The 16423-nt window shown below is 41.4% G+C and overlaps 1 protein-coding gene across 6 annotated transcripts in view; it reads right to left on the reverse strand.

The window, feature by feature from the left end:
• Window positions 1–504: 504 nt before the first annotated feature.
• LOC129719507 (uncharacterized) overlaps window positions 505–16423 on the reverse strand; it is a 74293-nt gene continuing 58374 nt past the window's right edge. For 2 of the 6 annotated variants that reach the window (XM_055670898.1, XM_055670897.1), the window contains 12 exons: window positions 13400–13531; window positions 13019–13342; window positions 12636–12962; window positions 12321–12485; window positions 11907–12089; window positions 11719–11850; window positions 11401–11490; window positions 1777–1933; window positions 1552–1718; window positions 1339–1495; window positions 1115–1281; window positions 505–1054 (listed from right to left, as the gene is read on the reverse strand). In XM_055670898.1, coding sequence (XP_055526873.1) covers window positions 684–1054; window positions 1115–1281; window positions 1339–1495; window positions 1552–1718; window positions 1777–1933; window positions 11401–11490; window positions 11719–11850; window positions 11907–12089; window positions 12321–12485; window positions 12636–12962; window positions 13019–13342; window positions 13400–13531 — 2372 coding nt within the window. In that variant the 3' untranslated portion in view covers window positions 505–683. The remainder of the gene's footprint in view (window positions 1055–1114; window positions 1282–1338; window positions 1496–1551; window positions 1719–1776; window positions 1934–11400; window positions 11491–11718; window positions 11851–11906; window positions 12090–12320; window positions 12486–12635; window positions 12963–13018; window positions 13343–13399; window positions 13532–16423) is intronic. The other 4 variants (XM_055670901.1, XM_055670900.1, XM_055670899.1 and 1 more) reach the window with 3 other exon arrangements.

Genomic DNA, 16423 nt, shown 5'->3' on the forward strand with positions numbered 1-16423 from the left:
AAAGTAGTTTTATCATATTTACAATTTTCATGATTCCGGGAAAGTTTCACAAAGTCAAGTTCGTAGGGATTTTGACAAACTAAACGGTTCTGCTAATATAATGGAATTAAGTTCATAACACGATCAGTAAAAAACAAAGAAATAATGAAACATGTTAGGACCGAGATAAATTTTCTAAAAATCGCTCGTCTGTTTTGCTTTATTAAGTTCGATTTGATCGTTTAAAGTTACGATTCGGCTCTAACTAGTTCAACATGGTTCGCTCCGATGAATTGAAAAAAATTATCATGACTTAATATTAAAGTTTCGCTTCATTTTTATCAGTACAGTATGTTTATTTTAAAATGCATGTAATAAATTTCAATAAATTTTGCCTGTTATCTATAATTTTTCTTTCTCTGCAATGCTTATTTTTTTAATCAAGTTCAAATGAAAATGTTCTAATTGTTCAGTGTCGTTAACGTGAATGGTAAAAAAAAAAAATATATTCCGAAACAACTGTACCTTACTTGAATAATGTTTATTCCATCTTTACATTTTTTTTGACAATTTATCGAAATTTTTGTTTTCTTTCTATATTATCCTAAGAATAGTTTTAAAAATGTCTTGCGACAGTTTCTACTGTCAGAGGACTGGACGACGCTGGGATGGGATTTTGGGATTGAAGGAGCCGTTAGAGATGGCTAATTTTGCTTGGGATGCTGCACTGGCGCTGGTGGTGTAGGTTTGAAGCACTGCAGCAAAAATGCGGTGTAGACAACAAATCCCAATGCGGTTGCAATGCATCCGTACATGAGAACGTTCAGCTCTGGTTGTCGGAATCGGTTTTTTCGTAGCCAATCCAGTACATCCTGTTCGTCGTACAAGTCTCCACGGTAGATACTCGGGAATCGTTTTCGGAAGTATACGATTGCTGGTAACTTGGTCACACCCCATTTACGAGCATACCGTGGATCTCCCATTTTGACGAAGGTGATATCCAAATTGTCCGTTTCACTGTCAATTAGCTCCAGCTTTTGCAGAACAGCTTCGCTCTCCGCGTGGTCTTCTTCGTCTTCAAAAAGAAAAAAAAAATAACCACTGGGTGGAAATGAACAGTTTGCTTAGTATTTACAGAAGTAGATAGCAAGAAAATCGTTTTCATCCAACAGCTTGTTTAGCATTTTTCTGTTAACTTCTTCGATTTCGTTTTTGATTTCGAAAACGTCTTGCGATGTTAGCCAGTTCATTACGCGAGCATGATCGTGAAGATCTCCGTCGTATAGCATGGGAATTTGTTTCCTGTAATGTGATGTAAGTTACTAATTACTCCTCTTCGAGAGGTACATCATATCTAACCTGTAGTAAACCAGTGAAGGAATGGTAGTTACTCCGTATTTATGGGCAGCATCAAGGCTCGCCACTTTAACGAAATCAATGCCGTACTGGTCTACCTCACCGTCGATAAGCTCGAGTTCCTCCAGAATATCTTCGCATTCCTGGCAGTCCTCGTCATCTGGGAGGAAAACTTCGTTTGCGTTTATATCTTCAACAAGATCGATCGGTACTTACAGTAAAAAACGCAAAGCAAAGGAGATTGCTCCATCAATCGGTCTAACATGCGTTCATTAACTTCTTCAATTTCATCGGCCAGCTCACGGTTGTCGTCATCGATTAGCCATTCGAGAACTGACTGTTCACTTTGCAAATCCCCTTCGTAGATTAGTGGGTTACCGTTTCTAAGAAAAAAAAGAAGCATTCGATGAACTGTTTTTAGAGAGATTTCGCTTTTAGTACCGGAAGTAAACCAACGCTGGGAAGGTCTTAATAGAGTATCGCTTTGCCAGTTGCGGGTCCTGAATCTTGACCATGTGAATACCGAACACGTCCAGTTCATCGTCGATCACTTCCAGGCCTTCCAGTATCTGATCGCAGATGTTGCAATTGATTTTGTCTGAAATTCAGTTCCGTTGGAACGGATTTATGTTGTAGATGTTGTTTTATGTTTTAGGGTTAATGTGAGGTAATCGAAATAAATATATTACCGCTGCCGTGAGTATGCTGTACAGGTGAAATATTTTGGCTAGGGATGTGAGTTCAGGAGCCTTTTTCGAGAGATTTGGCTAAGGAAGCGATACAAGCAATAGCGGAGAACAACTAGTAGAGTCATTCGAGCAGGTAAATTACGATGTATATCTTATGGACGGAAGGTTTACTACAAAGTTCATTTATTTTGATTTGTTTTTGCTTTTGAAATAAGAATGCTTTTGAAATAAGAGATTTTTACAAGTATGTTGTTACCTTAACTTGAAATTTCATAACAACTAGGCGGAAAAACTGATGGTTTGTGGGTGTGTTGTCCCTACTTTCCTAATGTATGCGCTCAGAAAACGGACTTTTTTTGGATGGTTGTGAAAAAATAACTAAGATAGACAATTGAGTTTGATAGATTTCCTATAGAAGGTAATTATGTGAGCTTACTCGCAAAAAAATTCTATGATCTTGCGTGCAGCCTTCTGGCATTTAACCGGGACATTCGCCATGGCGGAGGAAAACATTCGTGTAGGCATGGTTTCTAATTCTTTCTTCGTTTTATTTATAATTTCCTCCTCAGTTTCCGCGACAAAATTGTTGGAGTAGATCTTACGCTTCAGGCTTGCCAAGAAATCCTCGATGGGGCGCAACTTGGGGACGTTGGGCAGGTTCACCAACTTGAGTACCACATCGATGTTCAGCCGCTTCATCTTCTCAAACGATCGCTTCGATTGGTGAGCCGACGCCAGATCCGCCCAAAACACCGCGTCTCGGCCTTATGGTATTTCTTGATGAACGACGCAACTTCCGGCAGGCACTTCATACTATAAACTTCCCCGTTCACGGCCAGTCCGAAGCGAAAGAAGAGCAGCTTTGACATCTACTTCTTGCTGATTATCACCCACAGCAGTACCTTCTTGGGGAACTTGATGTGTGAAAGAAATTTCACCTTGGTGCTCACTTCCTTTGTGGAAGAAGTAAAATACAAAGTGCCCTGCCAGTCGTTGCCATCCAGGGTGAGACAGGTCCCGTCATCCATCACCACCGCCACGTCGTGATTCGCCAAGAAAATCGATTTGACCATCTTATTCAGCCGCTACCGCTGCGTTATTGCCTGCAGCTCCGAGAATAGTGAACGGGACTGCTGCTCCTTGACATGTATGTCTGTGTTCGCCAGGCACTTTTTCACTGTTCGGCCGGTTGCACCGACCTCCCGTCCGAGCGCACGCAGCGATGTAGTCACTTTTCCCTCGGTCTTCGTCTTCAGCATCCCTTGGCGCTTCTTGTCGCTCAGGGTCGTCGGCCGTCCGGAACCGGGCTTTCTTTCAATGCTCTGATTGTTGTCCAATAGTGCCAAGATATTGTAGCTGCCGGAACGGGCATATCCGGTGTCCACGAACTGCCGCACGATGTCCTTTTTCGACGCAACGGGGTACCGTTCTTTGAACGCGCACACGTCTGAATGGAGTTGCTTCACTGTTTTCGCCATCACGTTTAGAGTTCAACTGACTTGTTCTTGCTGCATGCGTAGTTTCGTCAGTGCGTGTAAAGGTAAACGCATGAAAAATCGGTAATTTTTGTCCATTTTTTTAGCGCAAACCTTAAGCAACTTTGCATTTTTATCGAAAAATTATCTGTTCCAACAGTTAAAAAAAAACTGAAGTTATTTTTATAAGATTTATAAAAATTCATAAAAATTTAGCGCAAACCTTAAGCAACTTTGCTTTTTTTATCGAAAAATTATCTGTTGAAACATTTGAAAAAAACTGAAGTTATTTTTATAAGATTTAAAAAAATTCATAAAAACTTGAATTATAACCAGAAATAGATGGAAGTTCTTAAGAGTTTTTTTTTGTTCATCTATAATTTATTTGACACGGCACAAATACAATTCAATGTTTAACGGCGCCAATTATATCTGGTAGCTTACTTTCTAAAGTATCTTAATAACTAAAAGCAAATTTTTTATCCTCGCTGCCGACTACGAGCTGAAACTAAATGTAACTTAAGGCTATAATATTTTGCATTAAAAGCACTGGTTTACTGTATGATGGTTTTTATTGCCATAGGTAAGCACATGTTCCGCTGCTGGGCCAAGATATTACGGACTGGCATATTGGGTTGTCTCCCTCGGGACCTGAGAGTATCGTGCGGCTCTAGTTGCTGTTTCCGGATCCGGTTCTTAAGAGTTAACTTATAGGAAATTGTCTGAACTATCGTTTAAAAAATTGATTAAATTGAATTTGACATCATACACTGGAACAAATTATAACACAAAGTTATTAAAAAAATTTAAGTTGTCTAAAATAGCCAACAGTTAGGCATAAAAACCCCATATCTTTTAACATCTTATGAAAACTTTTGTTTTATTGTTTTTGTATGGACCTCACTGCGACCAGTAGTTTTTTGATATTTTATGGCATGAAAATGAAAACTTAGATCTAACACAAAACAAATATAAAAAGCGGCATATTCTTAATTCCTTTCAACATTTTCGGAAACAACGCTTTCGAATGAATATCCGTTGTCAAATCGTCTGTTGAAGCAGCTTCCGTCGGAATAATTCAGCTTTCTCTCCTAATTCAATTAATGGAAATAACCATTGAATATTGCACTCATCGAGTGTAGCGGTGAGTTTTGAAGATAATCCGTTCTTACTAATGGGCGACGGAGAAAACCGGCTCTGGATCTCAGACGCCTGGATTGGGCACTGAAGTGAAGCTGTTCCAACAATGAATTGCAATCAATGAGCGAGTGTCCAACGACCCTGTAGTTATAGTAGTAAGCTTTGAGGTGCACTTCATTCGATTGACAATACACCACGCAGCAAATTGCTCCAGACGAGACTGTAGAGTGCAATTAGCCAAACTTTTCACTTCGGCATACATTTTGAAGTCATCAGCATAAACGAGCTTGCAACTTCCGGTGAATAGGTTCGGCAGGTTGGCATCGTTAAAGAATAAAATGAACAGAATTGACCCAAGATTGCTGCCTTGAGGCACGCCGGAGTAATTGGTGAACTCTTGGGAGAGAGCTGCACCAATTTTGATTTGAATGTCCTTTGTCTCAGGTATGATTCCAGCCAGCCACAAAAGTAAATAGAGCTATTTAAACTTTTTGAGAGCTATGTCGTGGTCGATACGATCAAAAGCGGCCTTCGAATCGGTATAAATTGCATCGACTCGGTTACCTCGGTGTTCGGATTTGAACTAAATTTAGCAACCGTGTAGCAACCGATTGGTTTTCGGTAATGATTTCAAACCACATCCAATCCAAAGTGTTGTAACACTCGGGAAAATCCGTCAAAACACAGTGAAGTAAACTCCAGAAGATTTCTGTCAACTGATCTGCCAGGCATAAATCCAAGTTGCTGTGTAGAAATGTATCTGCGACAGTTAAACATTATAGAGTCGCTAGCTATTAGCTCAAGAACTTTGGTGCCAGCACAGAGGGACGTTATCCCTCGATAATTTTCAACTCACTGCTTTTTACCTTTCTTGAACACTGGAAACATGGTCGATTTTTTCCATTCTGAAGGAAACCGAGCTTGCAGCATCGAAAGGTTTAGATTTTTTATGAGAGGGGCTTTAGTCTCCTGCGTGCACTTCTTCGTGAAGACAGCTGGAATTCTGTACAAACCAAAGTGTGCACTCTCAAGGAAAAAAAAAATCCCTCACAAGAACCTTTCATGCGATGCGACCCGTGCCCAAAGGTACCTGGCACCATCTCTAGCCTTACCCCTCCAGCCTTCCAATAGCAACGGCGGTGTCTGAAAAAACTACTAAGCCTATGCCACGCACACGAGAAGACCATATGCTTAGTTTGCTAATCAGTCAACCAGACTGACCGTTCAGGTCAGATCTTAGTTGCGATCGGTTGAATACGCTGACTCATTCGACCAAACATAAGAGCAAAAAGCCTCGGGAGCATGCATGCACTGCGACAAACGTCAAAGGCCACAAGCTTGTCTATCACCTCGATCGACTATCCAGCTTTCCTACATACCCCTGAACAGTTAAACACTGTTCGCGACGCTATTCTTGACTGCATCGCGGACCAGGAATCACCCGCGACAAAACTCTCCGTCTACTTCAAAACCAGAACGACGGTTTCCCTACATGTGCATGACGAGTATGCCATCGCAATGTCACTGGTAGAACTGTCGAACTGTCTGTTGAGCTGGATCGACACTGCCAATCTTAAAGTGGCACCGAGCTTCCTGCTGAACTATACGGCAAGGCTCGCATGCGGCAGGTTAGCAGAAAGTTTTTTGGTACAGGCGCAATCCTCCGAGCCGCAATCCGCCTACACGTGAGATTGGCACTTCTGCCACATGTCGTCTGCTGCAACGGAAGCCTGTTGCTGGTGTTGGGTAAACAGCACAACACAGCGTCACCGCTGATGAAAACCATCCTCCAAACTAGATCCGATGAAAGAACGCGTCGTCCACAGAACGTGTGCGGTTCACACTGCGTTCAGGTGAATCTCCATCATGATGAGGATGCATCTGTGCTCTTTGCCGGTGGTTCTCCAAAGATCAGTTATCCGTCGCGCTGATCCAAGAAGTATGGGTCCACGACACCAAAATCTTTGGCTTAGCCAACACAAAGTCGATTTATTACCACCAACAGACAAACCCTGGGAAAGCAATTCTGTTGAGCTGAAAATTGCCTCTGTTGGACAATTGCGGGGCTAGCGCCACGATCCTATTGACTCTAACGGTCCCTCCCAGCTGGGATTCGAATTTGCGAGTTTATCGAGTTTATGAAGCTACAGATTTAATGTATTTCTAAGCAATTTGTTATTAAACAAAATTTCGATTTCGAAAACTTCAAGAGCTACTCTTGTGCATTTTTTTCATTGGTCAAACAAATGAGACTTTCTCTACTGTAACACACACTATACCGCATATCACCTGATATCAGGTGAATCGTGCTATCACCATCCACATTACTTGATATCCTATACAATCGAGCTGTCATCGGATATCACCTCGGCTACATGATATCGCGGATATCATGTTCGAAAACCAATAAAAACTAGATTTGCAGCAGTTGGCATCACGGCCAAAAGATATTAGATGCAACCCTACAAATTTCGAAATTAGCGTTGCATGCGAAAAAGAAGGAAATATTTTTGCTCTTGTCATCCCGCAAATTTTGACAATTGCATATGAGAGTTTGCGTTGGTGCGAGCCAACTAGCTGACATCTGTATCCTAATTACATTGCTCTTGTTGTCTTGTTTTTGCATTGACCTGTTTTTGTTTTCATATCTTTTCAATTACCAAATCAAGTGTCAAACCATATCATCTGACTGTAGTGTGAACACCCGAGGTGATATACGATATCATCTGAGAGATATCAGGTGATTAGCGGCGTAGTCTGAACAAGGCATAAGTGAAGCCTTACCAGAAGTCCACTTAATTTTAAATTTTGGATGGAGACTTTTTTCGAGAAGACGAAACTGTTGAGTCTTGAGTTTGCATTAAAAAATGCACAAAAATTGTCTATTTTTCATGGATTTACCTTCACATGCACTAACGAAACAACCCATGCAACATCAATCATAGTAACCCTTGAGTCAGCATGAATCTGGAATCTACTTTATTCAGAAGTGTGCGCATTTAAAGAACGGTACCCCGCCACGTCAAAAACGGATATCGTGTGACACTTTTTTTGTGGACGCCAGGTACGCACGTTTTGGCCTCTATAATATCCTGGCACAATTTGAGAAGAATCAAAGCATCGAACAAAAAACCGGTTCCGAACGGTCGATGACCCTGAGCGATAAGAAGCTTTAAAGGATGCTTAAGAGGAAAACCGAGGGAAAAGTGGCTACATCGCTGCGTGCGCTTGGTCGGGAGCTTGGTGCCATCGGCCAAACTGTTAAAATTACCCGGCGAACATGGATGGCAACAACCGGCAGCGCACTTCGTATTTTACTTTCTCCCCGAAGGAAGTGAGCTCCGAGGTGGAGAACATTGGACACACCAAGTTCCCCAAGAAAGTGCTGCTGTAGCTGACAATCAGCGAGAAGGGGATGTCAAAACCGCTGACTGGCCGTGAACGGGTAAATTTATAGAAAGCAGTGTCTGCCGAAAGTTGCGTTGTCCATCAAGAAATACCATAAGGGCGAAAACGCGTTGTACTGGCTGGATCTGCCGTCGGCCCACTACTTGGAGCAAGCGTTGGAGGAGATGGTGTGACCCCTAGATGGCCCCATCTAGAGTTTCTGGGGAAAACTGAAGCGTAAGATCTGCCCCAACAATTTTGTCGCGAAAATTGAAAATAACGAATGTTTTCGTCCGCCATGGCGGTCAGCTGCTGGAAGGCCACCCATGAACCTTCGCTATTCCTTACTATCCACTTTAGAAAATAGTGTGACGCCGGCCCTGTTTACATGGTGGCCTAAGATAAATAAAACGACAGCTCAGGCAAAACTTGAAAAGTTCACCGACTGGCCTGTCGTTCAGTTACCAGTGCCTTGCGCACAACGCCGACTGCAGCCGAAGAAACCATACTATGATGCTTGCTGCCTATACATATTTATTTGAAGAAGAAAGCAGAGCTTAGTGCACTAAGGCTGCGAAGAAATGTAAAGATGCTCGAAGGTGACCTAACGTGTCTCCTTAGCGTCTCAAGAGAGTTCAAGCTGACACATTTAGTAACAACAGTCTCTGGCTGGTTGAAGGGAGAGCTTCGTGGCCGCAAGGCTACAAAATCCGCTAATCCGCTTTGACAGGCGGATAGTCATGGGTTCTAATCATAGTGAAATCAGGCGTTTCAAAGCCAAAGGACCTGAGTATGGGTTTATTTTCAGGATGATTTTTCGATAAGTGACATTGCAAAAGAAAAAAAAAAACAGAAAATACGAACAGGAAGATATCTGCGGATTCCACAAAAGGTCAGAATTAATGGATGCAATGGAATCCATACAAAAAACTGGTTGGTAGTGAGACCCAATATGGACGTTCCTTACAGAGTGATTGACACAGATCGCTCAATGTGGAACATTTGAGGGTCGAATCTTCACGGCTGGTTCAACAATCGGAATCCTGACTGGATCAGAAGTCTAGGGACCCCTGGTACAAAGGCAACTAACTCTTTGGCTAAGTGGCCAACCGTCTTTCAAGCAGAGCTATACGCAACATACATCTGTCCTACGAATGTGTGCGAAAATCGAAAGCTTTCAGACAGTTAGGTTGCAGTTGGGCTTCAAATGGTGAGTCTACAACCTTCAAAAGGTTGGTTGACAACCTGGAATGAGCGTCGAACTTAGCTCTGGTCTTCACGAGTTCCTACACGCAAAAGTGGAAGTTGAAGTCGGTTCCGCGTTACTGGCGCCAGCGGAAACAAGGCTCGTTATTGGTTGCTTAAGATTTTTAGGGATGCGGCTTGCGAAAGTAAAAAACGGTTTTTTGAGCGCCGCGAAACTGATCGTTCGCCCGAAGCCGAAGTTTACCGAGACATTACGATTTTTATGTATATGATACATATTCCGATTTTGATCTCTGTCAATGTATTCCTTGTACAACTTTTGCGTTATGCGTTTCACGCATTGGTTGTGCGAAGTCAGAGCGAATTCTGTGCGAATTGAAAGGACACATTGGATGATTAAAACTTGAGCTTTTGAGTGTATCTGATACCTACACGAGTTATATGATTACAATAGACGACGCATTATGGCAGAAAATCGCGCATACTTTGGTCCCTGAAAGACGCTCCGATCGAATAGAATTTACCGCCTCACCAAGTTGACCATCTACAGGACGCTGACTAGACTGTTAGTTCTCTACGGCCATGAGACATGGACTATATTTGTGGAGGACCAACGCGCTCTTGTGGTCCTCGGGTGGAAGGAGAGGTGCACAGCGGGCAAGGTGGATCGATCATACGACTTACGGACCGTACGCAGACTGCAGAGCTGGTGAACTGCAGTCATGGACCGAGTGGAATGGAGACGTTTCTTACGTACAGCAAAGGCCACATCACGGCTTGGGACTGTTTGTTACGATAACGTAAGGTAAGGCTGCACTACTTGACACGGTAACTGCGGAATTGCTGACACACATGCTGACAGGCTCCACACTCTCCATTAAAGGCAAACTAAGTAGGGAAAAGCTAGCAGTGGTATCTCAATGACAACATGTGCAGTGTTGCAGAGAAGTTAAACGGTTTATCTATCTCAACCTTGCGGTCAAAGGGCTCCTTAGTTTAATTCGTAGTGAAAACCGCATCATCACGGTGCTCATCACTGGACACTGTCCTGCTCTTTATCAGTTAATGGAAATCGGCGAAGTCCCAATCGACACTTGTCGGTTTTGCAACGCTGAATCTGAGATATCAGCGCATTTGCCCTGCTTTTGCGGGGCTCTTGCGTCATAGAGGTTTCACTACTTCTGAAGTCTCAACTCCATACTGAGTATGGAGTACCAATCCAACAACGGTCACTGGTTTTATTATCCAACAAACTCAACTTCATCAATGAGTTCGAGCATCTTATGATCTGTAAAGTAAACTCTGTAATGTAATCTGTCTGTAATCTGTAATGTAAAGTAATCGGGGCCAGCTACAAAGGACAACCATGACTTTCATAGTACTTCTACCCAATGCCTTTGACGCATACAAAAAGTATATATCCTCTAACAATAAAAGGTTGGTGATCTCAGCTTATCTCAGCCAAGATTTGGAAATACGATGGCTTACTTGTTAGACTGGCATCATACTTTTAGGTCTAGTAGGAAGTGCTAGTTCTATCATTTTTTACTATTCAACAATGTTATCTCGTGAAAAATACCATAAAAGTGGTGCACCTAATTTTATTCTATTTTAGAAACTGTGATTGTCTTCATTCATTTTAAAATTTAAGAATGAACTTGTTTAAGCGATCATATAAATACATGCACTGACAAGAGATTAATTCATAGTAGTTCCTTAGAACGCAGAAAATAGACTGAGTAGTAGCGTATATACTTTACAGGTTAGGCATAATGATCACTGAGTAAAACTTGAATAAATATTGTGCAGGTAAGACCAAGAGGGTGAAATACATGCTACGAATGCGTGCATTAGTTAGTCCTGTCAAGGATGCGTTCTGCCAACTGCCGAAGACTTTCATTCAGATGTTAGAGAGTATTTCTTGTTTTGCTGTAGCATTTGCTTTTTTTTATTGGAGGACCATCTAAAGAACGGGGGTTTTTGTGTAAAAGCATATTCTTAATGCTGCGAAAGATACAGGTCCGATGCATAAGGAAGGACAGAGCGACGACACATTAGGGTGCAGTATACAGGACAAAATGAACGGTTACATTCCAGATGGAAGCGGAAAGAAAATTACATTTGAAACGATTGGTTGCAGTAATCTTGCATCGGGGAGTTGATAATACCTGATATTCCCACCCGAGTCATTTCCTGTCGTTTACGAATGTTTTCAGCTGAACAAAAACTTCGGCAGTAAGAGGGTGGTTGGTTTTTATCTGACAGTTGGTATTTTAATCGGTTGAGCCAAAAACAGTGCAGAAGTTTGACGATTGCGATCAATTTTGTTTTGTGAAGTTGATAACCGATTTTAGGTTCAGGTGATAGTGTTTTTTGGGTGATAAAAGTAAAAGTCATTATTTACTGCGTGATACACTTTACACTTGTCGGTGTTCATTGTGCTGATAAAGCATGCAAAAAAACGCAACGAATTCATCGATACTTACAGAAGTATACAGCAAGATACTGAGTTTCTTCAACCATAGATTCCAGCATAACCCGGGTGATTAGTTCGATTCGATCTTCGGTCTTTTGTGTTATGAGCCATTGCAATACTTCCTCTTCCTCATCCAATGAACCTATGCCAATTTCATAGGTTGATAGAAAGGAAAATATAGTAGTGGTAAAAACAAACCTTCAAACACGTTCGGGACGTTATCTTCATAGTACACCATCACCGGGTATTCGAAAATGCCATAATACTCCGCAATAGTGAAGTCGTCCGTCTTTACGAACATAATTCCATGCCGGTCGCAATCGTCGTCGATGTTTTCTAACGATTCTAGCACTCCAGTACACTGATCGCAGTTGTCGGAATCTAAGAAATATCAGAGATGAGAGTTAGCAACATACATTTGCAGTAGTTAAGCAACTAGGTTCACACGTTTATCAAAAGTAAGGGTATTAGATCTGCAAAAAGATACAAGACAAGGCAGGCAGGCGCGAATGAGTCGAGCTGGCTGTTTAGCTTCGATGAAGTACATGGAGCAAGAGAATGGAAGCGGCGTTTAAAACTCAGGTCATGGAATGCCACACGGATCCGTAATACCCTCAGTTGTCGTTGAAGTGGTGCTATCTGATGCGGGTGCCTCTTCTGTGACTACTTCTTCGGCTGCTTCTGCCGAAGTAGCAGGCAGAAAGCTTCGACGTTCCTTCACTTTTCGCTGCTTACGAGCGAGTTTCGAATTGCAAATATCGCAAGTCGTCTTGTTCCCTAAAATTCATGTTAGTCATAGTGCACAAATCAATCATTGTGTAAACAGTCCATAGTAGTGTGCATATACGTGGTGTTATAATATGACCAGAATATCGGGCACTAAGTTGTTTACACAGTGAGCAATAAGTAAGCGAAGTATATACTTACAGAAATAAACAGCCAACGAACTGGATTCCTCAATCAGTTTCAACAGTTTCGTTCCGCTTAAATCTTCGATGATGTCTCCGCCTGGATTCTTTTGCGTCATCAACCAGTTGAGGATTTCGTTTTCATCGTTCAGATCTCCCGCGTAAATTACGGGGTCCTTCGAACCGAGCTTAAAGAACACAATACCCGGTAGAGCATAAACACCGTACTCTTTGGCCATTTGTTTGTCGTCAATTTTGACGAAGTTGATGCCGGCTCCGTCTGCCTCATCGTCGATGTGTTCGATTTCTGCCAGAACTCGGGGACATTGCTTACAGTCGTCGCTATCTGCAGATGATAGTGTAATTCACCAAATATGTGTGCTTCATACCAAGCAAACTTACAGAAGAATACAGCCAAGTAGTCGGAAGCCTGTCGAATTTTTTGGAACATCTTCCGGTTGACTTTCTCGATGTGATCTGTCATCTCCATGTTGTGCGGATTGGTGAGCCAATCGAGCAGTTCCTCCTCGTCGTCGATGTCCCCATCGTAGTTGATGGCCTTACTCTTGCGGAAGTACGTTACTCCCGGGGGATTGCGGAAGCCAAACTTTTTCGCCATCAGCTTGTCGGAGCACTTTACCAGCAGGATACCGTAATCGGCTGCTTCGTCGTCGATGAGTTCAATATGTCGAAGGATCTTGGGACTATTCTCATCGTCTTCCAGATCTGTGAATAATATTATTTAGGTAAAAAGTTTTGAGCCCGATCAAATACCCCGCTTACAAAAAACAACAGCAAGGAAGTCCTTTGTCTCGATGAACTCTAGAAGTTCATCTCGATCGACTTCCATAATACTTTCGTCTGTTTTCTGATCCTTCATCCAGTCTACTACGTCGTATTCGTTTAGAAGATCACCTGTAAATACATTGTTCAGTATATGCTATTTTTTCATGAATGAAGAAATTCTCGTAGTGATACTTACATCTTGCAGCAGGCTAATGATCACAGTCAATAAAATAGAATATAAAATGGATAGTTCGGGATAATGCTAGAAAGTATGACTCCCGCGCAAGTTTAAGTTAATCAAAACTTTATTAGTTTAAAGTTTGAAAATATAATAGAAAAGAGTAAGGCAATAACAGTAATATAAATAGATTCCCTAGTCGCCTAATTTCATTCGTCTCCTTCTTTCAGGTTGACTCAAATCTGACTACGGCAGCGGTTCGTTATCGCTGACTGACATTGTTTAGATTTTCACCGAAACTAACTATTATTATTCAGGACGGGTTTCCGCTTTGCTGAGTAAGAAATATTTCAAGTCTGGCTAGCTTTAAAAAGTTTAGTTTGCTGTCTGCACCACACTATCTAGATAGATACTGATAACTGCGTGTGTTAAGTGTATGAAATTGTGACAGAAAATTATCCGGCTCAATAGAGTGAGTTCTTCTGTTCATACTATAGCCTTAAATTACCACTGATCAGGGTGTTTCAGTTTATTTCTCGCCTCCTTAGTAGGATTAGGTATGAACTACAGGGAGTTGAAAGATTAGTTCGCCATAATCGTTTCAAATCCTTTCTAAAGTATTTTGTTTTGCCTAAATTGTTACATTGAATGAAAAGAGCAAATGTTTCCAAAATAGTTGTCCGGTTATTTTGAATATTTTTCATGATATTCGTTGCAAATTCGTTTGATGATGCGGGTTCTGATCGATGGGAAAAATACGAAATTAAGGAATGAATCGGTTATCGATTTTGTATCTATGATGAGTTGAGGATCGTATTCGTATTGGAACAAGGACGCTGTTTCATAAGGTTTAAAAGACGGTGGCTTTAATCACGTATTTAAAAAATTGGTGCAAATCTAAACTTTTACATCGCTATTTGTTCGATTATAAATCTAATCAACAAGACAGCTAAAACATTGAAAAGTTTGTTTAGTCGAAGAAGTTACAAACCAATACCTGCCAATAATTATTTACATGCTATAATTTGATCACCGTTTACATTTGAGGGCAGTGTATCGAGCAATCTGTTCTTCGTGTTTCTGTTTCCAAGGTAACAATATCAAACAGTTTGTTTACTACTACTCTTACTTGATCGTGCTTAATAGAGATCTGTACTTATTTTCGAATTCGTCAACCATCTCTCATCAAATTGAATCAATCAACGTTGTTGATTCTTATGTTGTCTTGTGGTCATCGTGGTGAGCGTGCGAGCGTGTTTGCGTGTGTAATGCGAGTGCGTCATAGTGTAAGTAAGCGCGCGCTGAGCTTTCGATCGCTACGAAAAGCTTAAATTCTGCAGTCTGTTAAACTAGTGTAATGTTACGTCCTGTAGTTACTATTTTTCATAAATAAAAGATCACTCTAGCATAGTTAGTACATCGTGTCAACTAGAATAGAAAATTTGAAATTTTCGCTCTAAATTTGCCTAGCGTTCTAGTTCTTGTTGTAAATATATATTTTTTGTAAATAACAACAAATTGCAGTCTATTCGAGAATAAACGAATCTTGTACGTTTACGAAACAAATATTATCTCTGCCCGATAATGTGCGAGGTTTGAATATGCATCGGATGCATTCACTTTGTGTCTCTAGTAGTGCGTGTGTGCGTAAGCGAATTGTTAACTGCTGGTGACTACTGATTATTGTTTCATGTGTGTGTGTATGTTACAGTGATGGTGCGATTTAATTTTGCTACTCTGTCATAAAGTGATCACTTTCGCAGGCTGGTTGCTACAGTTTTTTTTCGATTGATTTATTGCTATTTATTGTATCTACTAAGCTAATTCTAAGCTACAATATTTCTCGTCCTTCTTCAAATTTTGCATTCGTCATAACACCATCCTATCGACTATCCTCAATTGTTATACTCTAATCAGTATTGCATAATAGTTTAAGAAATATTTCTCTCTTTCTTTCTCTTCTCAGTTTATGATAGTTGGGATGTCAGTTATATACTCCAATCAACATTTTACTAAGGTGCATCTGGCGGGGAAAATAAACAAAACGAAGAGATTGCTGTTTAGAAAACATGGATTATTGCTGAAGCTCTGACACACACGCGGAAATTGAGAGTAAGAGTGTTTTACTAAAGGAGCGGTTTGCACGGGTCAAACATTGGGTCTTTTGTGGCGATAGAAAGGGCGGTTAGACATCTAGACGTTAACCATTTGACAATTGATTGATTGGTTTTTGTTTTTCTGTCTCAAACGGCATGTGTTGTTCGCCAGTGGTGTTTTTTTGGGCCTAAAAAGGTATTCTGTGTGTTTTTGGTAATAACTCAAACAAAAGATGGACGCTATTGGGTGAGTGAGACAGATGGTTACTTGGGATGTTCTACCACCATCCTAGCTTGCCAAAGAGCCCATCATTGTCATCGTCGTCGTCATCCTTTTTACCTTTACCCTTGGATTTGGAGGATTTTCCTTTCACTTTGACTTCGATCGTGTTTTTAGCCTGGGCGGCCTTTTTTTCTTTGGCGGCGGCTGCCGTAGCGTCCGCGACATCTGCCAGCTTCTTTTGCTTGAACGCGAACTGACTTTCAGCTTCCTCACTATCGCGTCTGCTGATTTTCTGGGCAGCCATCTGAGTTACGCGCGTATTTTTCTCAACCTTGGCCGGACAGCAGCGGAAAGAATCGTCTTCCTTGGTGGACTTTTTGTCCTTCTTGGTAACGCGCCCGGCATGACCCAATCCAACGTAGAAACATTCGTCATCTGTGTGTATACAAAAAACATTTTGTCAGATTTGGGTTTGATACGTTTTTTAAAATTTTGGTTGGGCTTTGGTTGTTTTGGATAGTTCA

The sequence above is a fragment of the Wyeomyia smithii genome, chromosome 2, assembly GCF_029784165.1.
Source record: "Wyeomyia smithii strain HCP4-BCI-WySm-NY-G18 chromosome 2, ASM2978416v1, whole genome shotgun sequence".
In the NCBI taxonomy this organism is placed as follows: domain Eukaryota; kingdom Metazoa; phylum Arthropoda; class Insecta; order Diptera; family Culicidae; genus Wyeomyia; species Wyeomyia smithii.